Below are 25,651 nucleotides of genomic sequence, written 5' to 3' on the forward strand. Positions count from 1 at the left end.
AAAACCGTTGCCTTCTTACACGGCACTATGGGTTTTTCAGTCACTCTAGACCACAAAAGTTGCATTTTAAATATCTTTGAGGATACTACCAAACATGGCAAAACTTTTATGCTTGAGACCCTCTTTGCTGCCAAAAAGTGTATGGCTTTTTGCTGCCTTTCCCCAGATAACCGTTCAATAGAAGACTGGAAATCCAGAGTAAAGGCCAGACGTGTTACCATACCATACTGTGTTGATGTACCAACACAGAAGTTGTCCTAATAAGTTTTATTATGCATAATCTTTTTACTGGGCCTCCCCTTTATTTGTTTTTCTAATGGTAAGAGCCGTGTATTGCTAATTTAATGTATCCCTTGGGATGTCACGTTGTCTGCTGCTTTTTTGATAAATGTTATGTATCTGCATAATTCTTCAATTAACACCTTTTGTTGACTAAAAATATTTCAAAGGTTGGAGAGTGGCGGATGTGTTGTGGAAAGGCATTCCAGAGGAGGGGTGAAGGCATGCGCGAAATCTTGTATACGTGAATGTGAGGACAAAGGATCATGTGCAGATCTGAGATTGCGGTTTATATCTTGAAACTAGTGAGGAGATGCAGGGAATTGAGTTATAATAGCAGAATGGATGCTTTAAAAGGATGATGCTTGAAATCCTTGTTCTTCCTCTGTTAACCATGGTTACCTGTAAGGTAATGCCTGAAGTCATCAGTCAACAAATTGTTGTGAAGAAGGCTGCAGGATTGGGGTGTCGCCAGTTTAGAGCTTGCTCAGGAATGACAGAAGGCAGGTTTGAGTGTATCTGCCCGCTTACTGAGGCAAAGACTTTTGGAGGATGGTCTGGTGTCAAGATGGGCAGTATAGAAACCTTATCACTCCTAAAAAAAAAAATCAGGGCTATGCTAATATTACGCAAACAGTACAGGGATTGGACTGCTGAGTAGTGATGGAGGGAACATAAAATTTTACGTTCAGACGTGAATTTACTACAGAAATTTGCGAACCGACCATTCCGCTGCAAATGGTCGGTTCGCAAATTTCTGCAGGTCTCCAGGTCGGGCTTCTTCTGCGCTCCAAAGTGCGTGTCACTCGTGCACGCTGACGTCATCGGACGTCCTCCGGGCTGTACTGCGCAGGCTCAGAACTATTGAGCCTGCGCAGTGCAGCCCGGAGGACGTCCGATGACGTCACCGCGCACGAGTGACACGCACTTTGGAGCGCAGAAGAAGCCCGACCTGGCAGCCGGCCTGGCCAGGTCGGGCTCGCCACCGGAGACCACCGGGAGCCTGCGGAGCATCGCCGAGGGCACCTCCTGCCTGCCACGGGCTGGAGGAAGCCCCAGGTAAGTGGATTTGGATTTTTTTTTTTTATACAGCCCCTGAACCTTCCCTTTAATGGCAAGCAAACATCTACAACTTTCAGGGCATCTTAGCAGCCACAGTTTCTTTAAAAAAGCAGCTTTAAATGTGGTAAAATAACAGATAATGTATCAATATGTATATAAATGTATTTGTTCCGAGTGTGGGAAATAAGGAAAAAATGTGGCCCTCCCGAGCCTCTTTAGCCCCTTGACCCACATCCCCCCATGTTTGGGGCATCTGGCAAAATGATTGTCCGGAGAAGAAAGGATGAGTGCTACTATCAGTCCTACCATCAGTGCTGTGTGGGGCTGCTTCTTATCCAAGGGAGTGAGCTTGCTCACAGTTTTTTCTAGAAGATGGTCATAAATATACATAGTTACATAGTTATTTGGTTTGAAAAAAGACATACGTCCATCGAGGTTAACCAGAAAATAAAGAACACCACCAGCCTGGTCCCTCACATTACCCCTGTTGTTCCAGAGGGAGGCGCAAAAACCCTTAAAATGATAATGGTACCAAAATATCCTCCTACAGCAACTTCTTGCAACCATCCAAGAACAGTTTGGTGAAGAACAATGCCTTTTCCAGCATGATGGAGACACCGTGCCATAAAGCCAAAATAACTAAGTGGCTCGGGGAACAAAAAAAATTGTTTCCATGGCTAGGATACGCCCCAGACTTTAATCTGATTGAGAACTTGTGGTCAATCCTCAAGAAGTGGGTGGACAATAACTCCCACAAATTATGACAAACTCCAAGCATTGATTATGAAAGAATGGGTTGCCATTGGTCGGGTTTTATCCCAGAAGTTTATGGACGGCATGCTAGGGTGAATTGCAGAGATCTTGAAAATAAAATGCCTACACTGCGCAAATTATTTTTTTCCGTAAACCTTATGTAATCCTCTATAATAAAGCCCCTGTGTTCCTGCGTCACGTTGTCCCTGTGTAGCTGGGTCCATGCTTTTTGCTACTACGCATGTGCGCTGCACGGACCCAGCCTCACAGTGACAGGACGGGGACAGGGAGCCGGGCAGCCGGGTGTGCGCAGTAACGGGCGGCAGGAAGAAAACACAGACCTAGAGCCCGTTTTTAAATGGGCTTGGGTCTGCTAGTTGTCAATAAAGGCTTTTAAAACTTATGAAATGCTTGTAATTATACATCAATGCATTAATCAGAAAAAAATGACAAATGTTTAAAAACAATGAAGCTGCAAACTTTGTGAAAACAAGTACTTGTGCCATCCTTAAAGAGTGTGTGTGTGTGTGTGTGTGTGTGTGTGTGTGTGTGTGTGTGTGTGTGTGTGTGTGTGTGTGTGTGTGTGTGTGTGTGTGTGTGTGTGTGTGTGTGTGTGTGTGTGTGTGTGTGTGTGTGTGTGTGTGTGTGTGTTATAATTGAGTACTTCATTCCAAACATTCTTTAATCACTGTCTACTTGTGTGAGTTTTCTGCATTTCAGGGTATTAAATAACGTGTCTCACTTGTCAGCACACAGGGTCAGAGGACCATTGATGGAGCATGCATTGCTAAATGATGAAAGTAAGTTTGTCTGCTTAAAAGGTCTGTTACTAGGTGTCAGTGAGTCCTGAGAATCACAGCCTCTACAATCACTTACAGTGGCTTGCAAAAGTATTCGGCCCCCTTGAAGTTTTCCACATTTTGTCACATTACTGCCACAAACGTGAATCAATTGTATTGGAATTCCAGGTGAAAGACCAATACAAAGTGGTGTACACGTGAGAAGTGGAACGAAAATCATACATGATTCCAAACCTTTTTTTAAAAATAACTGCAAAGTGGGGTGTGCGTAATTATTCAGCCCCCTGAGTCAATACTTTGTAGAACCACCTTTTGCTGCAATTACAGCTGCCAGTCTTTTAGGGTATGTCTCTACCAGCTTTGCACATCTAGGGACCGAAATCCTTGCCTATTCTTCTTTGCAAAACAGCTCCAGCTCAGTCAGATTAGATGGACAGTGTCTGAAAAACAGCAGTTTTCAGATCTTGCCACATATTCTCGATTGGATTTAGATCTGGACTTTGACTGGGCCATTCTAACACATGGATATGTTTTGTTTTAAACAATTCCATTGTTGCCCTGGCTTTATGTTTAGGGTCGTTGTCCTGCTGGAAGGTGAACCTCCGCCCCAGTCTCAAGTCTTTTGCAGACTCCAAGAGGTTTTCTTCCAAGATTGCCCCCTGTATTTGGCTCCATCCATCTTCCCATCAACTCTGACCAGCTTCCCTGTCCCTGCTGAAGAGAAGCACCCCCAGAGCATGATGCTGCCACCACCATATTTGACAGTGGGGATGGTGTGTTCAGAGTGCTGTGCAGTGTTAGTTTTCCGCCACACATAGCTGTTTGCATTTTGGCCAAAAAGTTCCATTTTGGTCTCATCTGACCAGAGCACCTTCTTCCACATGTTTGCTGTGTCCCCAACATGGCTTGTGGCAAACTGCAAACGGGACTTCTTATGCTTTTCTGTTAAAGGGACTCCGAGCAGTGCAAAAACTATGGAAAGATGCATATCATTTTAAAGCTCTCTTTCTCCTCTTTCCAATGATAGACTGTGTCTGACCTACAAATCTGTCCACAAAACTTGTCCAACCTACATTTCCGATCTTACTCAGAGGTACACACCTAGCTGCTCACTCCGCTCTTCCAATGAACTTCGCCTAACCGCCCCCCGCATCACCCAGTCCCATGCACGCCTCCAGGCCTTCTCAAGAGCTGCTCCAACACTATGGAACTCCCTACCTCCACCCATTAGGGCAGCCCCCTCCTTCAACATCTTCAAGAAAGCCCTCAAAACTCACCTTTTCACTCTGGCCTACTACCCCTCACAAGTGCTCTAAACCTACAGCTGAACTCTGGTCCCCTACCGTTCGTGTCCTTACCTCTCCCTCTAGATTGTAAGCCTTTGGGCAGGGTCCTCCTCCTTTTGTGTCCTACCTGATCATGCACCTCCATTACTGTGAACCCATGCTATGCATCTGAGTGAACCTAACTTGCCTAATCTACATGCTCAATCCAATGACTAAGCATTACCTGGCACTCATACTGTGCCGTGTGATCTGGTTTTCTATTATTCCTGTATTGTCATATTGCTGTATGTCACCCCTAAATATTGTCTGTAACCTAAATTAATGTTCAGCGCTACGTAATATGTTGGCGCGTTATAAACAGGGGCGTAGCAATAGTGGGTGCAGAGGTAGCGACCGCATCGGGGCCCTTGGGCCAGAGGGGCCCCGAAGGGCCCTCCATCAACTACGGTATTAGCTTTCTATTGGTCCTGTGCTCATAATAATCACTTCTATAGATGCTTTGAATAGTGGTAATCATTAACAATCTGGTCCCCATCCCCTTCTTGCACCTCTGACACTGTAGTTGCCATTGTCAGGTTTTGGTGCGCTGTATCAATTGTTATGTATAGAGTGCTTAGGGGGCCCCATTGTAAAACTTGCATCGGGGCCCACAGCTCCTTAGCTACGCCACTGGTTATAAATACAATAAATAAATAAATATATAAATCACGGCCCTATGCCTTTTTAGTTTTTGCTATTTTCGCGATTGTAATTGCCGCGGCCGCGATTTTGGTCGCGAAAATAGAGAAAACTAAAAGGCGTAGGGCGACAATTTAGGGGTCATCAGAGGAGAAAGAGAGCTTTAAAATGATATCCATCTTTCCATAGTTACATTGTATTACACAGGGCGACTTTTTCTCAAAGTCAGCAGCTCCATTCAGCAGAAAAAGTCGCCCTGTGTAATACAATGTAACTATGGAAAGATGCATATCATTTTAAAGCTCTCTTTCTCCTCTTTCTGGCGACACCTAAATAGTCGCCGTACGCCTTTTATGCTGGATACACACTATGAGTTTCCGCGTGCGACGCGGCCGTCGATACGCGTCGATTCGATTATTTCCGAACATTTCCGAACGAATTTCGATGATTTTTAGGTCGAATGCCATGTAAAGTATGGCAAATCGACCTAATGATCCATCGAAGCTTGAATCGGACATGTCGGAAATAATCGAATCGACGCGTATCGACGGCCGCGTCGCACGCGGAAACGCATAGTGTGTATCCAGCATTAGTTTTCTCTATTTTCGCGATCGAAATCGCAGCCGCGGCAATTTCAATCGGGAAAATAGCGAAAACTAAAGGCATAGGGTGGCGATTTATATATCATTGGAAAGAGGAGAAAGAGAACTTTAAAATGATATGCATATTTCCATAGTTTTTGCACTGCTCGGAGTCCCTTTAACAATGTCTTTCTTCTTGCCACTCTTCCATAAAGGCCAACTTTGTGCTGTGCATGACTAATAGTTGTCTTATGGATAGATTCCACCACCTGAGCTGTAGATCTCTGCAGCTCGTCCAGAGTCACCATAGGGCCTCTTGACTGCATTTCTAATCAGCGCGCTCCTTGTTCGGCCTGTGAGTTTAGGTGGACGGCCTTGTCTTGGTAGGTTTACAGTTGTGCCATACTCCTTCCATTTCTGAATGATCGCTTGAACAGTGCTCCGTGGAATGTTCAAGGCTTTGGAAATCTTTTTGTAGCCTAAGCCTGCTTTAAATTTCTCAATAACTTTATCCCTGAACTGTCTGGTGTGTTCTTTGGACTTCATGGTGTTGTTGCTCCCAATATTCTTAGACAACCTCTGAGGCCGTCGCAGAGCAGTTGTATTTGTACTGACATTAGATTACACACAGGTGCACTCTATTTAGTCATTAGCACTCATCAGGCAATGTCTATGGGCAACTGACTGCACTCAGACCAAAGGGGGCTGAATAATTACGCACACCCCACTTTGCAGTTATTTTTTTAAATGTTTGAAATCATGTATGATTTTCGTTCCACTTCTCACGTGTACACCACTTTGGCCTCGATTCATAAACAGCAGTGCGATAAAAAAAAATCTTGTCGGGAAAATACCGCACTCGGTATTTTCCCGGTCTGTGTGCTAATTTATAAAGATTTACCCAGCTGCCCTTTGAGGTCGGTAAATGACCGCAGCCCATTGAGCGGTAGAGTAGAGTAGAGCAGGGTCTCGGTTCTCTCTTTGCCCTGCAGAAATGAATCACACAGACGGCTCTCTCTGGCTCTCTCCACTGGTGACTCAGACAGATGAGTCACACAGTCTTTCCCTGCCTGCTGAAATGATTCACACAGAGGGCTCTCTGGCTCTCTCCACAGATTAATCAAACAGACTTCGGCTCTCTGCACTTTGCATTCATCAGAGCTGTCAGAGCTGTCGCTAACTTGTTAAGACCTCACCAGAGGTGTCTGTAACTACTGCCAGGCTTACCGCTTGTTGCAGGCTTTATGAATTGACATTTGCTGACAATTTACTGACATGTGTTGTCGGTAACTGCAGCCAAGTCGGTAATTTATCTCCCTGGTCGGTAATGTCAGCTTTTCATGCGGTAACAGCCTTTGTGAATTGACATTTTGCTAAGTGGTCGGTAAAGTCTGCTGTTTTCAGCATTACCGCATGAGGTAATGCTTTATGAATCGAGGCCTTTGTATTGGTCTTTCACGTGGCATTCCAATAAAATTGATAGATGTTTGTGGCAGTAATATGACAAAATGTAGAAAACTTCAAGGGGGCAGAATACTTTTGCAAGCCACTGTATATTTTCTGTCTTGGGGGTGATTGTTCTCCCAGTGGCTTGCAGAAGTCCAAGGCTTTATATAGATTGCTTTCTTGACTGTTATATTTTAGTTGTTTTTCCAGGTTGTTTGGAGTTTCTTTTGGTTAAAACATGGTGTGCTGCCTCCTCTCGAGCAAGCACAAATAGAGGCAAAAAGTGCCTAAGAGTTAAAACAAACAAGAACATTGAAAAAAATTGAGGTGGCTTACCTCAATAAATACAGTCAAATAAGACAGATTTTTTTTTTTTTTAGCACAGGCAATGCGTTTCACGGGTCCAAGCCCACTTTCTCAGGCCAATACAAGTGCCTAAAATTACCAAATACAGTGGTGTGAAAAACTATTTGCCCCCTTCCTGATTTCTTATTCCTTTGCATGTTTGTCACACTTAAATGTTTCTGCTCATCAAAAACCATTAACTATTAGTCAAAGATAACATAATTGAACACAAAATGCAGTTTTAAATGATGGTTTTTATTATTTAGTGAGAAAAAAACCTCAAAACCTACATGGCCCTGTGTGAAAAAGAAATTGCCCCCTGAACCTAATAACTGGTTGGGCCACCCTTAGCAGCAATAACTGCAATCAAGCGTTTGCGATAACTTGCAACGAGTCTTTTACAGCGCTCTGGAGGAATTTTGGCCCACTCATCTTTGCAGAATTGTTGTAATTCAGCTTTGAGGGTTTTCTAGCATGAACCGCCTTTTTAAGGTCATGCCACAACATCTCAGTAGGATTCAGGTCAGGACTTTGACTAGGCCACTCCAAAGTCTTCATTTTGTTTTTCTTCAGCCATTCAGAGGTGGATTTGCTGGTGTGTTTTGGGTCATTGTCCTGCTGCAGCACCCAAGATCGCTTCAGCTTGAGTTGACGAACAGATGGCATTCTCCTTCAGGATTTTTTGGTAGACAGTAGAATTCCTGGTTCCATCTATCACAGCAAGCCTTCCAGGTCCTGAAGCAGCAAAACAACCCCAGACCATCACACTACCACCACCATATTTTACTGTTGGTATGATGTTCTTTTGCTAAAATGCTGTGTTACTTCTACGCCAGATGTAACGGGACACGCACCTTCCAAAAAGTTCAACTTTTGTCTCGTCGGTCCACAAGGTATTTTCTCAAAAGTCTTGGCAATCATTGAGATGTTTTTTAGCAAAATTGAGACAAGCCTTAATGTTCTTTTTGCTTAAAAGTGGCTTGCGCCTTGGATATCTGCTATGCAGACCATTTTTGCCCAGTCTCTTTCTTATGGTGGAGTCGTAAAAACACTGACCTTAATTGAGGCAAGTGAGGCCTGCAGCTCTTCAGATGTTGTCCTGGGGTCTTTTGTGGCCTCTCGGATGAGTTTTCTCTGCGGTCTTGGGGTAATTTTGGTTGGCCGGCCACTCCTGGGAAGGTTCATCACTGTTCTATGTTTTTGCCATTTGTGGATAATGGCTCTCACTGTGGTTCGCTGGAGTCTCAAAGCTTTAGAAATGGCTTTATAACCTTTACCAGACTGATAGATCTCAATTACAGTACTTTTGTTCTCATTTGTTCCTGAATTTCTTTGGATCTTGGCATGATGTCTAGCTTTTGAGGTGCTTTTGGTCTACTTCTCTGTGTCAGATAGCTCCTATTTAAGTGATTTCTTGATTGAAACAGGTGTGGCAGTAATCAGGCCTGGGGAGTGACTACAGAAATTGAACTCAGGTGTGATAAACCACAGTTAAGTTATTTTTTAACAAGGGGGGAAATTACTTTTTCACACAGGGCCATGTAGATTTGGAGTTTTTTTTCTTACTAAATAATAAAAACGATCATTGAAAACTGCATTTTGTGTTCAATTATGTTATCTTTGACTAATAGTTAACGTTTTTTGATGAGCAGAAACATTTAAGTGTGGCAAACATGCAAAAGAACAAGAAATCAGGAAGGGGGCAAATAGTTTTTCACACCACTGTATATAAAACTCAATGCAGTATATCAAATGGTACTCTGTCCAAATACACACACACACACACAACACACACACACAACACACACACAACACACACACCACACACACACAACACACACACCACACACACACCACACACACACCACACACACACACACACACACCACACACACACACACACACACACACCACACACACACCACACACACACCACACACACACACACCACACACACCACACACACCACACACATTACACACACCACACACATTACACACACCACACACACACCACACACACACCACACACACACCACACACACTGCACCCACACACACACGCACGGATTTAAAATACATATGCACGAAGAGTAAATAATAAGGCTCCCATGGGGGCAGAGACATGTCCCCTAAACATATATACTCATGTTTAGTTTTTTCTATATATGAGATTGTTGATCTTGCTGCTTAAAAATGCACTGAAATTGCAGAATGTTTAGGCTTGCATAAGTTATTAGAAACTTAGTATAAATAATCCTAGTGAAAAAATACTAAAAAAAAATGGATTTAAAAATCTATTTAACCATTTCCACGCAATGACCAAGATGGCGCCCAAGAGGGCTGCCTCGGTCGCATGGCTCTGGCACCTTTCAAGCTTTTTTTAAGCTATATTATACGTTGTTTTTTTTTGGTTTTTTTTTTGCAGTTTAGCATTCTTGTTTTCATTATTTTGTAGTTATGTCTAGTTAGGTATGTCTTCCCACGTCTATAGTTGATTGTACTAATGTAATGTAACGTCTGAGTAATGTCTGTCACACTGTAATGCTGCCATTGCCATGTGTACCACAAGTAATTGGCGAATAAACGCGATTTCTGATTCTGATTTATTTCCCCTTAAAAACCAGAGCAATTTTCACACAGGCTCCTCCCAATCATTCGCCAATTACTTTATCGTCACTTATGACACCGACATGATCTATACATAGGGAGGTTTTTTTCACCACAAATAAGGCTTTCTTTGGGTGGTACTTTTTGCTAAGTTATTTTATTTTATCTGCATTTTAAATAGAATAATAATAAAAAAAAATGAAGGAAAAAAATAATTATTTCTCAGTTTTCAGCCATTAGAGTTTTAAAACAGAATGTGCTACTATAGAACCGACACATTTTATTTCCCCATTTGTCCCGGTTATTACAACATTTAGTGTCCCTAGTACAATGTATTGCGACATTTTATTTGGAAGTAGTTTTTTTTGCGTTCCTTTATACTAGATCAATAATTAGAAGCCCTAATTTGCAAAAGTAATAGTGATCTACCCTAATGTCATACATGATGATGAAAAGAAAAAAAAACTTAGTCCCTAAGGTAACTTTTTTTTTTTTTTTTAAACAAGATGGAAGAGGGGGAAATAAGGGGTTAAAATTGGGGATTTATTTTTATTTAAACATTTGTAGGTGTATTTTTATTTTGGCCACTAGATGTCCCCATACTGTGTACTGAGCAGTATACTTTGTTATGCATGTGTTTTGGTTTTCATTTTTTCTGCATATATACGGATGCATATTGCGTCAACCTTTTAAATAGAGCTTTGCATTTTTTTTGTCACTATGACTATTATGTATACTAACATAATTTCTCCTCATTTATGCAAGGCTAGATATTGTGCAATCTCAGTGTATATTTAAGCAGAATCTGTTATAAAGATTGTATTTACGTATTTTTTTCAGAGCTATAAATTGAGTGGTGTTGCTGCTTTCATAGGCTTCTTTTCCTCCAGTAGTGAAAATACACCAATTGTATATTTCATTGTATGTATAGTAACAAGTATAAAATGTCTTGGCTTGGTGTAGAAGATTCTTATTTTCAATTTAAGATTTGAATTTCTAAGACTGAATTCTTAACAGCAGTAATGACAGTGTGACACAGAATCTTGTTTGGTTGTAAAACAAAACAAAAAAAGCCTTTTAAACTTTTGAGCACTAAACTATTATCAGCAGCGTTTCCTCAGCTGAACAGAAGTTTTTGGGCTTCTGTTTACTTTTCAGGAGAGCCATGACTGCTGTTTTATTGCCTCAGTTTTATACCTAAAAGCACCAGTTGGTTAACCCTTAAAATGACTAAATGAAAAGGCACATAGTACTGCTAAATGGACTGGGTCACGGCTTGATGGTGGCATCCTCCCAGTCCATGCGACAGTACAAAGCTGGCTGTTGTGCTGAACACAGGGAAGCCACAATCACTGCTGCAACCAGGAGAGGTGAAATACTGTATACTTCTCCCAGGAGCATTTCCGTATGCCAATCTCTGTATGTGGGGTCAGGGAGCACAACCTAATACTTGTCAATCTATACGAGATGTGGGGGGGGGGGGGGAGTAGTACTGGGGCCTTACACTGGGGGGGGGGGAGGTAATACTGGGGGCACATCTACCTTGGGGGGGGGTAATACTGGGGGCACATCTGGCTACCTATACTAGGGCACTAATACTGTGGGCATATCTGGCCATCTATACTTAGGGAGGTGGGTGCTAATACTGGGGCATTTTTTTCTGTCTATCTGGTGGAGAACCTAATACTGGAGGCACATCCAGCTACCTAGATACAGCCTGTGCCTGATACAGGGGACTTTGCTGTATATTAAAAATAAATATAACTATTCAGCACATGGTACATAACCAAGACTAGTATCACTGTAACAATTGTAAAACAAAGGAAAAGAACATAATTAGTAGCATAGTACTTTTGGAACCTGCCCCAAGCATTCAAACCAAATCAAATTTGTATTGTATACATTAGATTAAATTTTTTTTTCAAAATTATGCAGTCTCAATGTATTAATATAGTCTGAAGTAAGTATTCCCAGTCTGTGGATCCAATGTGTTTCCCTAGAGCAGCTTTTTGGGATCTGCTCAATTTTTTTAGGGTCACAGCTGTGTTCAAATAGAAAGTGTTTAGATACACTTTGAGATTAGATTCCATAGTTAAGTTGAAGTATGTTATGTGATTCTCTTTTTCAATGTTTGGTTGTCTCTACCCATACGCTGGATTTTGTATGGACATTACAATACATATATGATGTAATCACTGGAGCAGTTCAAAAATGAATTGATTGGCCATTCAGTTGAATTTGTTATTAGAGACTATACTTTTAGTTCTATGTAAAATCGTAGAGCAGCAGAGGCATCTGCTGGCTGAACAGCGATACACACCCTTAATTGCTGGAAGGCTTTGTATAGTTTTGCATCTTGATGATTTTACTTTACATGGTGTGATCATTTTTTAAGGCAGCAACATTTTGCTAAAAATAAATCTAGGTTTGGAAGGTAAAATGGACTTCCCTCAAGAGTATAGGGCAGGCCACTTTGTGATGTTTTGTGTGCATTGGTGCTGGTGAGGTGGGATGGAGCTGCTAAGTGGGGTGGGAGGCTGACACTGCGTGCTTCAGGGAGGGTGAAACTGGGTGAGGTAGTTGACACTGGGTTAGGGGAGGATTTACATTAAAGGGACACTTAAGTCAAACAAAAAAAATGAGTTTTACTCACCTGGGGCTTCCAATAGCCCCCTGAAGCTCTCCGGTGCCCTCGCCGTCTCCCTCCGATCCTCCTGGCCCCGCCGGCAGCCACTTTCTGTTTCGGTGACAGGAGCTGACAGGCTGGGGACGCGAGTGATTCTTCGCGTTCCTGGCCACAATAGCGCTATCTATGCTGCCATAGCATATATCATATACCATATAGCAGCATAGAGGGTGCTAATGTGTCTGGGAACGCGAAGAATCACTCGCGTCCCCAGCCTGTCAGCTCCTGTCACCGAAACAGGAAGTGGCTGCCAGCGGGGCCAGGAGGATCGGAGGGAGAAGGCGAGGGCAGCGGAGAGCTTCAGGGGGCTATTGGAAGCCCTAGGTGAGTAAAACTTATTTTTTTTTTTGTTTGACTTAAGTGTCCTTTTAAGTTAGGGGTAGGGTGACAGTGGTGGTGTGGGGGGGGGGGGGGGGGTGATACTGGGTGGGGAGGGTGAATGCGGGGAGGAAGGTTACACTGTGAGTGCATCTCCACTTTCTTCTTCTCTGTCCCCTTGGACCTGGCTTGCTGGGAGGGCGCCCACACCTCCTTCTTCATTGCCCCCTCATGCCCTGGCTGCTGTTGCACAAATAAGCAGCACGCTGGGTGGCAGAGCTGGGGACAGAGGCTGATGTTTGTGGGCAGCCCTGGATGCAGATTGTTTTGTAAATTAACGTTTGACTAAAGGAAAACGTGCACGTGTGCATCATGAAAAAAATAACAATAAGGGCCATTGCAGTGACTTAGAATCATCAATAAGGCACATTAAGTATGTGAGACAATTATAAAATAAGATAACAGTGTCAGATGTTAAGACAGCATCAATAACCCATCCAAAGTATGTCATTATGGGGTTATATAGATAAACATATGAGCCTATTTTATATATTACTAGTAGACCTAAGCCAGATTAAACCGGGCTCTAGGACTCTCACAGCTGTCAAAGCCACATGTCAGCAAGCGCGCACACACCTGTCCGCACCCCCTGGCCCTGTCGTCCTCCTTTCCCAATGGCTACACACGCGCAGTAACCAAAACGCACGGGACACAGGGACAGGAGAATGACGCAGGGAAGTTAAGGTTTTATTACATAGGATTTCATGGAGGAGAGTCCACTGAGAGTAAGAGGGGAGAAAGGAGTTAGAGAGACAAGAGTAAAGGAAAGAAGTAGGACAGATTAGGGGGAAAGAAAAAAAGATGAGAGGTGGGAGATGTACAGGGAAGACCATATGGGGGGGGGGGGGGGGTTCTGCTGGTAGGGTTGTATAGACCTGGGAAAAAATGTTAAAGGTGATTATGACTTCGCAAAAGGCATGCTCAGGGTGACCATGTTGGACAGAGCTTAAGAGTTCCTATAATAGTCTAAAAAGACCGCCCATTGAATTATTATTGTATCGTGTTTGTCATGAACAGACATGACCAGCTCCTCTATATTCATGATTTCATTAATCTTCTCTATCAGCTCAGGATGGCCAGGCACATGTACTTTTCCAGGTTTTAGCAATAAAGTAACGAACAGATGTAAGCAAATGGCAGAGGAGAGTCTTCTTAGCCAAGGCAATTGAGCCAGGTAATATGAAAGAAGTCATTTCCGGTGTACGCACCAGTTTGCATAAGTACATATGCTCGTACCATGTGAAAGCAAGTTCCCACAGTGGCTGGATATCTGCCAAAACAAGAGGGTAAGGGAAAAAATAGAGAGCGCTCCGTAGTGCATTAAATGGGGTTACTGTATTTAACACTTATAAAACATTATGTCACTCACATTTAGTAGTATAATCTGTCGCCACGCATCTGGCTCCTCCAGTTGGTCGCCTCAACCAATACAGCCTGGCCGGGGCTGATGGTGCAGTTGGAAGAGCGAGAGTACGTCCGTTTGGAGCGAGCGGTGCGCAGCCTGCGCCGTCTGACGTCACTACCGGTTTCGGCGTTTGTCCACGCCTTCCTCAGGACAGACAGATTATACTACTAAATGTGAGTGACATAATGTTTTATAAGTGTTAAATACAGTAACCCCATTTAATGCACTACGGAGCGCTCTCTATTTTTTCCCTTACCCTCTTGTTTTGACAGTTGCTGGCGCCAACCAGTTCAAGAGAGCTGCGCCGAGTGCATTTCAAAGGGCCAGTGCAATTTAGTTTGAGCGCAAGTTTTTTACTTTTTCCTGGATATCTGCACCTGATCACCATATATGAAGGCTTAGACTGAGGCGCCAGGTGCTATCTGGACATACTGCTGTTGTGTGCTCCTTCCTGTAATTGCCTGATGAAGCGGGTTTGACCTGCGAAACGCGTTGCAACCTTATTTGGAGTATACCAATAAATGTCCCTTTTGTGAATACACAGTTGTTGTGTCTGCTTGTGGGAGGTGAGTCCACCACTGCCTCCTAAGCAATAATTTTAAAACTTTTAAATATTGTTTTTATCCTTTTGGCGCCTCTGTTCTCTACCATAATACTGATTGTATCCACCTTTGGTGGAGGGGGATACCCCTTCTTGTTTTTCAAGCCTACAGAGAGCGACTTCTTATTCCTGAGTGAGGACAGGCTAATCTCCTCACCTGCCTACACAGTGGTTGCCTGGAGGTAACCCTGGTTTGTGAGTATACAATTCATACTCTTTCTAATTATCCAATTACCTTGACATACTACACCATATCGGGCTCTCGGTTCTCTCTTCTTCATATATGAAGGCTTATAATTCCTCTCTTGGGCTCGGTTGGATAAAGAGGACTTTTTGGTTAAGGATCAGGGACTTTGACCAGTCTTGTTCTGTAATCTGCCTATTGAGATTCGTTTCCCACTTACAACGTATTGTTTCAAAGGGTTCCGCTGAGAGATCTGTCAAGATCTGGTATATTTTTCTAGGTGACTGTTATGTATTTTTCATTATGACTCAATAAAGAATATTTTTTAAAAAATGGTATATCAACAAAAGCGTATGGTCAGGTCTCTGGGTTTCAGAGAACAAGTCCTCAAAAGAGGTGAATCTTCTATGAACCTGCATTAGCGTAGGTAATGATTTCATAAAGGTATTTAGCGGAGTATGCTGCAGCCAGTATTTTCCCCTCTCCAGGGGCTCCAAATTAGTACCCAACCTTTGCCAGTTCAGGGTGTGAGTCATGCTGAAGCCTCTGGTCACGACAGAACACAATGGAAGAAGTGACCCGGGAGGTAAGGGTGAAGGCGAAGTTATTGAAAAATAAAAATGGTCCAGGGATGGAGGAAATAAAGGAAGTGGAGACACTAGACCTACCGTATTTTTCGGAATATAACATGCTCCTGGCTATAAGATTTAGAGGCCCAAATCGGGGAAAAAAAATACACTACACTACAGTATACTACACTACAGTACACTCTGATCTTTATTTATTTATTTGTTGTATTTATAAAGTGCCAACACATTACGCAGCGCTGGACAATAAATAGGGATACATACAATATTTAGGGGATCTCGCCTGATCCTGCTGCCGCACTCCTTTCCCCCTCGCTCTGGTCCTGCTGATAGACGAACTCCTCTTCTCCTCCTGCAACTTTGACATCACTGTGTACTGGGGCTGTCTGCCGCTATTTAGCTCCGGGTCGGGTCCTCCATTCTGCTTATGCCTCTGTACTTCCATATACAGTGGAGGAAATATTTATTTGACCCCTCACTGATTTTGTAAGTTTGTCCAATGACAAAGAAATGAAGTCTCAGAACAGTATCATTTCAATGGTAGGTTTATTTTAACAGTGGCAGATAGCACATCAAAAGGAAAATCGAAAAAATAACCTTAAATAAAAGATAGCAACTGATTTGCATTTCATTGAGTGAAATAAGTTTTTGAACCCCTACCAACCATTAAGAGTTCTGGCTCCCACAGAGTGGTTAGACTCTTCTACTCAATTAGTCACCCTCATTAAGGACACCTGTCTTAACTAGTCACCTGTATAAAAGACACCTGTCCACAGAATCAATCAATCAAGCAGACTCCAAACTCTCCAACATGGGAAAGACCAAAGAGCTGTCCAAGGATGTCAGACAAAATTGTAGACCTGCACAAGGCTGGAATGAGCTACAAAACCATTAGCAAGAAGCTGGGAGAGAAGGTGACAACTGTTGGTGCGATTGTTCGAAAATGGAAGGAACCGTGGATCTGTTCTGCACCGTGGATCTCTACGACTTAATTGAGACCAACCGTTATGCCACACAATACGCAACCGCCAATCCGAGAAGCTACCATCACCTTGGGCCTTCTCCTTAAAGGGGAACTTCAGCCTAAACAAACATACTGTCATCAAGTTACATTAGTTATGTTAATTAGAAAAGATAGGTAATATAATCTCTTACCCACCCTGTTTTAAAAGAACAGGCAAATGTTTGTGATTCATGGGGGCTGCCATCTTTGTCATGGGGGAAGCCATCTTTTTGGTTGGAAGGAGGTGACAAGGAGCAGGATACACAGTTCCAACTGTCCTGTGTCCTGATTACCCCTCCCAGCTGCACACGCTAGGCTTCAAATGTCAAATTCAAAATGTAAAAAAAAAAAAAAAATTGCACCAAAACAGCAGAACGAGAACAACATCAGAAATCCCATCATGCTTTGCACAGCATCAGGGAAAAAAAGCCCGGGCAGTTTTCTTCTGTGCTAAAAATTAAGCTTGTATAAGAAAAACAAAGTTCTGATGCTGTGAAACTGTTAAACACCAGGCCTTTTCAGTGCTGCTGAGTCGATTTTTAGTCCGGAGGTTCACTTTAACATGGGTCTAGTCAAAAAGAATGTATTGCTGTCTTATTGGTCTACGCACCCAATACATCACATGCCCATGTTCTCTGCTGCCATGCCCAGGTCACGGTTTTAGAACATCCTGTGCTTTCTGCACTTCAGTGCCAATACAACCTGTCATCTAAGAGGCCACCCTGCTTATGACAGGTTCCACAAAATTCGGCCCCTCATAGACCACCTGTTATCAAAATTTGCAGATGCTTAAACCCCCGAACAGTCATTTTGAGGCATTTGGTTTCCAGACTACTACTGACGGTTTTGGGCCCCTAAAATGCCAGGACAGTATAGGAACCCCGTTAGGTGTATGACGAGTTCATAGAAGATTTTATTTTTTGTCACAAGTTAGTGGAAAATTACACTTTGTGAAAAAAAACAATAAAAATCAATTTCCGCTAACTTGTGACAAGAAATAAAATCTTCTATGAACTCACCATACTCCTAACAGAATACCTTGGTGTCGTCTTTCTAAAATGGGCTCACTTGTGGGGTTCCTATACTGCCCTGGCATTTTAGGGGCCCTAAACCGTGAGTAGTCTGGAAATCAAATGCCTCAAAATGACCTGTGTGACCCTAAAGGTACTCCTAGACGTTGGGCCCCTTAGCGCACCTAGGCTGCAAAAAAGTGTCACATGTGGTATCGCCGTACTCAGGAGAAGTAGTATAATGTGTTTTACACATACCTATGCTGGGTGGGAGAAATATCTCTGTATCATAGTTACATAGTTACATAGTTATTTTGGTTGAAAAAAGACATACCTACGTCCATCGAGTTCAACCAGTATAAAGTACAACACCAGCCTGCTCCCTCACATATCCCTGTTGATCCAGAGGAAGGCGAAAAAACCCTTACAAGGCATGGTCCAATTAGCCCCTAAAGGGAAAAATTCCTTCCCGACTCCAGATGGCAATCAGATAAAATCCCTGGATCAACATCATTAGGCATTACCTAGTAATTGTAGCCATGGATGTCTTTCAACGCAAGGAAAGCATCTAAGCCCCCTTTAAATGCAGGTATAGAGTTTGCCATAACGACTTCCTGTGGCAATGCATTCCACATCTTAATCACTCTTACTGTAAAGAACCCTTTCCTAAATAAATGGTTAAAACGTTTTTCCTCCATGCGCAGATCATGTCCTCTAGTCCTTTGAGAAGGCCTAGGGACAAAAAGGTCATCCACCATGGTATTATATTGCCCTCTGATGTATTTATACATGTTAATTAGATCCCCTCTAAGGCGTCTTTTCTCTAGACTAAATAAACCCAGTTTATCTAACCTTTCTTGATAAGTGAGACCTTCCATCCCACGCATCAATTTTGTTGCTCGTCTCTGCACCTGCTCTAAAACTGCAATATCTTTTTTGTAATGTGGTGCCCAGAACTGAATTCCATATTCCAGATGTGGCCTTACTAGAGAGTTAAACAGGGGCAATATTATGCTAGCATCTCGAGTTTTTATTTCCCTTTTAATGCATCCCAAAATTTTGTTAGCTTTAGCTGCAGCTGCTTGGCATTGAGTACGATTATTTAACTTGTTGTCAATGAGTACTCCTAAGTCCTTCTCCAAGTTTGATGTCCCCAACTGTATCCCATTTATTTTGTATGGTGCTAGACCATTAGTACGTCCAAAATGCATGACCTTACATTTGTCAACATTGAATTTCATCTGCCATGTATGTGCCCATATAGCCATCCTATCCAGATCCTGTTGCAATATGACACTATCTTCCTGAGAGTTGATGATTCTGCCAATTTTGTATCATCTGCAAAAATAGCAACATTGCTCACTACTGCATCTACTAGGTCATTAATAAATAAATTGAAGAGCACTGGACCCAGAACAGACCCCTGTGGGACCCCACTGCTAACAGTCTCCCATTTTGAGTACGATCCATTGACCACAACTCTTTGTTTTCTGTCCATTAGCCAGTTCCCTATCCATGAACACAGACTCTTCCCCAGTCCTTGCATCCTCAACTTTTGCACCAGACTTTTGTGGGGAACAGTGTCGAAGGCCTTTGCAAAGTCCAAGTATATCACATCTACAGCATTCCCAATATCCATATTAGCATTCACTACCTCATAAAAGCTAAGCATGTTAGTCAAACAGGACCTGTCTTTAGTAAACCCATGTTGATGCTGAGAAATAAGATTATTTTCTACTATGAAGTCATGTATAGTATCTCTTAGTGTAACACCCTCACAGGTTTGTGTAATGGTAATGTTTAATGCTAAACCTTTTTATTTCCCTCATGGGTTGCAGTACACAGTTATGCCCACTAAGGGGTGCACTTAGGAAAGATTACTGTGCCACCTAGGAACCAAGTTTTCAGAGGACAGTTCCCGAGGAGAGGGGAAGTTTTGGCGCAATAATCCTGGAGGAGGAGAGAGAAGGAACAGAGGATTGACTTGTGTCCTGTGTGTGCTGTTAAAGACAGAGTTGCTGGATTGTCTGGCCGGACAGAAGATCAAGCTGTATGACTGCTGCACTGGGACCAGAGAGAGTGGACTGTTTCCTTGAATGAGTGAGCCCAAGGACTTCATCATAGTGAGTTGCTGGTATTTCTGCCCTCAGAGGTAACAGATCTGCACACCATTCTACAGTGTTTTGAACAGTGCATCCAGGACAGGAGAGTGAGATCAACACACATCAATGCCCTGCATTCACCCCAGATGCATTGTTACTAGCGGTCTGTCTGGAGGACACTGTGCTAACTCTCATAGTGCATATTTCTCATGCTGATATTGCAATACTCACAAGGTAAATGCTTAGAGCCTAGGAACCTTGTTCTGGATCATAGAACTCAGTAAAGTGCAGGAATCCTAGACTGTGGACTCGGACAATAGTTAGGGAGCTTCCTGCACAAGTGAACTATACTGTCCACCACTGTTATAAATATTCAACTGAGAGACGGGCCCCAACGCATGCAGCTGCCAACTTTTTCTTCTTTTTGCTACCACCAGGACTATATTTTTCTCCCTTGTTGGTATATTTAAGTATTGGAAGCCATTTACAGGGATTAAGATATTCGGCTGCTGTATTTTCATATGATTAGCCTCAATATCTAACTTTCATTATATTCTCAGCATAGTTTAACTTTATAGTGAAACTCGATATAGCGACACCCTGTGGAGAAAAGTGGAATCGATTGAAATGACTGTTTAAGGAACTGTTTGACCTTGCTTTACATTCCATATTGCAGTATTATTTTATAACTAGTAATATTGTGTGCAAGATTGTATGCTTATCATTATTTTGTTTAGGGTCTTACTGTTGAAAATAAACAGGCCCATTGTTCATATAAACTGTGTCTGAGCATTGGGGAAGAAAAAGGGGAGTTCACCGGAGCAAAGGAGGTCTGAACCTACTATCCCACTTCTAAGACACACCCACGGGTGCGCTACATTTTGGGGGCTCGTCCGGGATTTATTTTAGACCATAACTCCGCCCCTTTTCACCCTTTTGAAGCACAATAAAGAAAAAAAAATGGACTCAAAATCAGTCACTGAGTGGTGTCAGACCTGTAGAGTGGACTTAGACAAAGCACTGGCATTGATAGTCCCTAGTACTAAATTATCCCGCCGTCAGCTTTATGATTTGATGGAAGACATAATCCCAGGAGAACATTGTCTAATTAGAGATATAAAAGTGAATAGGGACACAGAAGAGGAGAGGACAGATGTTCTGCTTCAGTGGGAGACACCAGTGTCAGCGTTAGATTTCCCTGAGGACTTTGAATTTGGGAAAGAGGGACTTAAAGCTAGATTGGTCCGAACAGAGTTTTCGCCTGAAAACAAGTCAGTAGATGCAAATGATATGGTCACCACCTCTGAGTTAGTACAAGCTTTGACCGAAGTAATGAGTAAATGTGCGACTCTGGGCCAGGAATCTTTAGCATCTGAATACCGAAAATTAAAGTTCTTTTCAGGGACTCAGCCCACACCAAATGGGGAGGAGGAGTTTGAACCCTGGCTGGATCAAGTACTTCAAGTAATAGAAGAATGGAGTGTTTCGGAAGCTGTTAAGAAACAGTGAGTGGCTGAAAGTCTCAAAGGGGCGGCCGCAGAAGTGATCAGAAATCTAAGATTGAGCAAAAGGGACTGCTCAGCTAGAGACTACCTGAACGCTTTACAAGACGTTTTTGGCCGAACTGAGACAGTGGAAGAGCTTCAATACAAGTTCACTCATACCTATCAGATGGAGGGGGAGAAATTGTCCCAGTATATTAGGCGGTTGGATCGAATACTTCATCAACTAATGCTCAAGAAGGGGATAGACTCAGACCAAGTAGATCAGAAAAGACTTCAGCAGATATTTCAGGGTGCATTACCCCTAGATCCCATCATGATAAAGATGCGGGCACAAACAAAACAGACAACTTTAATGTATCATCAGTTGGTGAAAGCTGTCAGAGAGGAAGAAGCAGTGTTGGAAGAAAGGAGCACTGCTCAGGTACAAACAGGAGCAATGGTTCACAGTGCCTTTAGTTTCGAAGCATCACAGATACAGTCACAAGTAGCTACACTAGCAGATTCAATAACACAGATTGTCAAGACAGTAGAGGGGCTGCAGAAGACAGTCAAGACACTAGCAGAAGAGAAGCAAACAGATGCAGCATCTGCAGGTATGGCAGTCAGAAAAGAATTAAATGGAGTCAGATCAAGACCATTCGTTGGATTCTGTTACCGATGTGGAGAGACAGGACACATGAGACGGGGATGTCCAAATCCTGAGAATCTGAGGAGAGTAAATGAAATGTTCTTGGTGAACTCGATGCAGGGAAACTTCAGAGGGCCTCAGTGAAGGAGCCAACTGTGTGCCCAAGTTCAAAGCGCTCCATAAATAACACCATGAAGGAAAGAATCCCTGCCTCGAATTCTTCACCCATTTTCACTTCAGATGACAGAAGACGAACACAGCCAGACCTACGCCCTTCAGAGCAGTTCAGAGTCTCACCCATCAAGCCTGCTCCATTAAAAGAGACAGCAAAAGCTTCAAGACCACCATCTACCGCTCATCAGCATGCCAACTGTAAGGCAGTGGAAAGAACAAGGAATGAGAAGCTGCCAGCTGGTCTAATTGGGCCTTCCCCCCCTAGTGCCAATTAAGATAAAAGGAATCTATAGCAAGGCTTTGTTGGACACTGGGGCTCAAGTTACTATTTTATTCAGAGACTTTTATCAGAAGCACCTGAAACACTTGCCACTACAAAGACTGGAAGATCTGGAGATCTGGGGACTGAGCGACACAAAGTTCCCATATGATGGCTATGTCTCACTCAAGTTAGAGTTCCCTACCCCAGTGGTGGGGATCAGCGAAGAAGTTGACACTCTAGCTGTTGTGTGCCCAAGACCTAAAGAGAAGGGAGAAGCTGCCATGTTGGTTGGGACAAATACAGACTTTATTCGGAGATTGTTGAGACTGCAATTGGCTGAGAACTGTCCCTCGCTTCACCCATTCTTAAAACCAGTGTACTATGCTTTGAAAAAAAAGATCAACCAAAAAGAAGAGATTGGGCATGTCTGGTCTCCTCCTGGGAGAGAATATGTCATTCAACCGGGAAGAATAACCTGTCTAAGGGCAAAAGTGAGGATGTGTGGAAAGGCAGTTACGTCCCACTTCATGATGGAAATGGGCTCAGAAGTAGAATTGCCACCTGGTCTGGAGTTAATACCAGAGGTCTGGCCAGCCGACAAATTGAAACACCCACATGATACCTTGCCAGTGGGGTTGAAGAACAAAGGGAGCACACCCATTATTCTTCGCTCCCAAGTCCGTCTGGGAAATGTATATGCTGCCACACCTTTGTCTCCAAGTGATAACACCAATATAAATGAACTGAATCTGGAAGATGTTGACTTAGGAGGTGGTATCTTGTCACCAGAATGGGTGGCTCGAATTAAAGAGATGCTGAAGCAAAAAAAGAACTGTTTTTCTACAAGTGAATATGACATAGGTCGTTCTAAGAGTGAAATGCATAGCATCAGGCTGAAGGAAGATCGGCCCTTTAGGGAACGCTCAAGAAGAGTTGCTCCAGGAGATCTGGAGGACCTGCGACAGCACTTGATGGAATTGAAAACCGCTGGGGTGATTCAGGAGTCCAGAAGCCCTTATGCCTCCCCCATTGTGGTTGTCAGAAAAAAAAATGGATCAATACGCATGTGCATTGACTACCGCACTTTGCATCAGCGAACCATCCCTGATCAATACACCACCCCACGGATAGAGGATGCACTTAATTGTTTGGTGGGCAGCAAATGGTTCAGCGTGTTAGATCTGAGGAGTGGATACTACCAAATTCCAATGGACCCTAGAGACAGAGAAAAGACTGCGTTCATCACTCCTCTGGGGTTCTTCGAGTTTAATGACATGCCTCAAGGTCTATCAAATGATCCAGCAACTTTTCAGCGGCTCATGGAAAGAACAGTTGGAGATATGCATCTTCTTGAAGTACTTGTCTACCTGGATGACATCATTGTCTTCGGGAAAACATTAGAAGAGCATGAGACAAGGCTAAGGAAAGTGTTGAATAGGATTGAAAAAGGATTGAAACTATCCTTGGACAAATGCAAGTTTTTCCAGCCTTCAGTGACATATGTCGGACATGTGGTGTCTGCAGAGGGTATAGCAACAGATCCCAGCAAAGTTGAAGCAGTGACATCTTGGCCTAAGCCCCGTACCATCACAGAGTTGCGCTCATTTCTTGGGTTCTGCAGCTATTACAGAAGATTTGTACAAGGGTTTGCCAAGACAGCCCGTCCACTAAACCAACTGCTTCAAAGTGATGTGGATGTCACTGAACCAGATGAAGGCTTCAAGTTGAAGAACGTGAAGGGACCAAGAGGGCCTAAAGAGTGTATTGAGGACCGCTGGACCTCTGAGTGTGATGAAGCATTTGAAAAGCTCAAGCATTGTCTTACCCATGCTCCAGTGCTAGCCTATGCTGACTCAACTAAACCCTATACACTCCATGTAGATGCTAGCAGAGAAGGTCTGGGGGGAGTTCTCTATCAGGAGCAAGATCAGGGGTTGAGGCCTGTGGCTTTCATTAGCCGAAGTTTATCTCCAACTGAAAAGAACTATCCAGCCCACAAATTGGAATTTCTTGCCCTGAAATGGGCTGTAGTGGACAAACTGCATGACTACCTTTATGGAGCTGAGTTTGAAGTTCAGACTGACAATAATCCTTTGACATACATACAGACTACTGCAAAGTTGGATGCCACTGGACACAGATGGATGGCTGCCCTGTCTAACTACAATTTCAGTCTGAAGTACCGTCCAGGCACCCAGAATGGAGATGCTGATGGTCTATCCCGTAGACCTCATGAAGACTTACACCCTGATGATGAATGGATAGAAATACCTGCACCAGGAGTGAGAGCTATGTGCCAATTTTCAACAGTCCAGCAGAGAAGTGAATGTTGGGCCCAGAACCTAGCACTACCAGCCGAAAGCCTACCTTCATCCTATTGCAATCTAGTCACTCTGCAGGCTTCTTCATTACCAGCGTTGAGCAACCGTGATCTCAGAAGAGATCAGACGCAAGATCCTTTAGGAAAATTAGCAGTGACAGCCTTAGGGAAGAATCAAGTTGACATTCTTCGTACAGATGTTCACCCAATGGCAAGGCTGTTGGTCAAAGAGTGGGACCGGCTTCAGATACGAAATGGACTTGTATACAGAAGGGCTCCAAGTGCCGTCAACAGTGAAAAATGGCAGTTATTACTTCCTCAGAAATACAAGGAGACAGTACTTTGTGCATTGCATGATGAACATGGCCATCTGGGTTATGACAGAACTTTGGGTCTCGTGAGAGACAGATTTTATTGGCCATGTATGAAGCAAGACATAGAGGACTATTGCCGTTCCTGTTTGTGCTGTATTCAAAGAAAGACTTTGCCCACAAGAGCTGCTCACTTGGGACAGTTACAGAGTGGAGGACCACTAGAACTTGTTTGCATAGACTTTCTCAGTATTGAACCTGACGAATGGGGAATCAGCAACGTGTTGGTTGTGACAGACCATTATACAAGATACGCTCAGGCATTTCCTGCTCGTGATCAGAAAGCCCTCACAGTTGCTAAACTGCTTGTTGAAAAGTTCTTTGTTCATTATGGACTACCAAAGAGAATTCATTCTGACCAGGGGCGTGATTTTGAGAGCAAGCTTGTAAGAGAACTACTGACACTTTTGGGAGTGCAGAAGAGTCGCACCACCCCATATCATCCACAAGGGGATGCCCAGCCCGAACGCTTCAACAGGACTTTACTTGACATGCTGGGGACTTTGTCTATTGAAAAAAAGAGTCATTGGAGTAGACATGTGGCCACAGTGGTGCATGCCTATAACAGCACAAAAAATGATGCCACAGGATTCTCAC

General features: G+C 43.2%; 1 protein-coding gene across 1 annotated transcript in view; it reads left to right on the forward strand.

Annotated features, from left to right (window-relative positions):
• Window positions 1-25,651, forward strand: part of LLGL2 (LLGL scribble cell polarity complex component 2) — a 269,216-nt gene that overhangs the window by 204,933 nt on the left and 38,632 nt on the right. The window contains 1 exon segment of the mRNA XM_068264456.1: window positions 2,844-2,894. Within this exon segment, the coding sequence (XP_068120557.1) occupies window positions 2,844-2,894 (51 nt within the window).

This window comes from Hyperolius riggenbachi, chromosome 12 (assembly GCF_040937935.1).
Source record: "Hyperolius riggenbachi isolate aHypRig1 chromosome 12, aHypRig1.pri, whole genome shotgun sequence".
NCBI lineage: Eukaryota > Metazoa > Chordata > Amphibia > Anura > Hyperoliidae > Hyperolius > Hyperolius riggenbachi.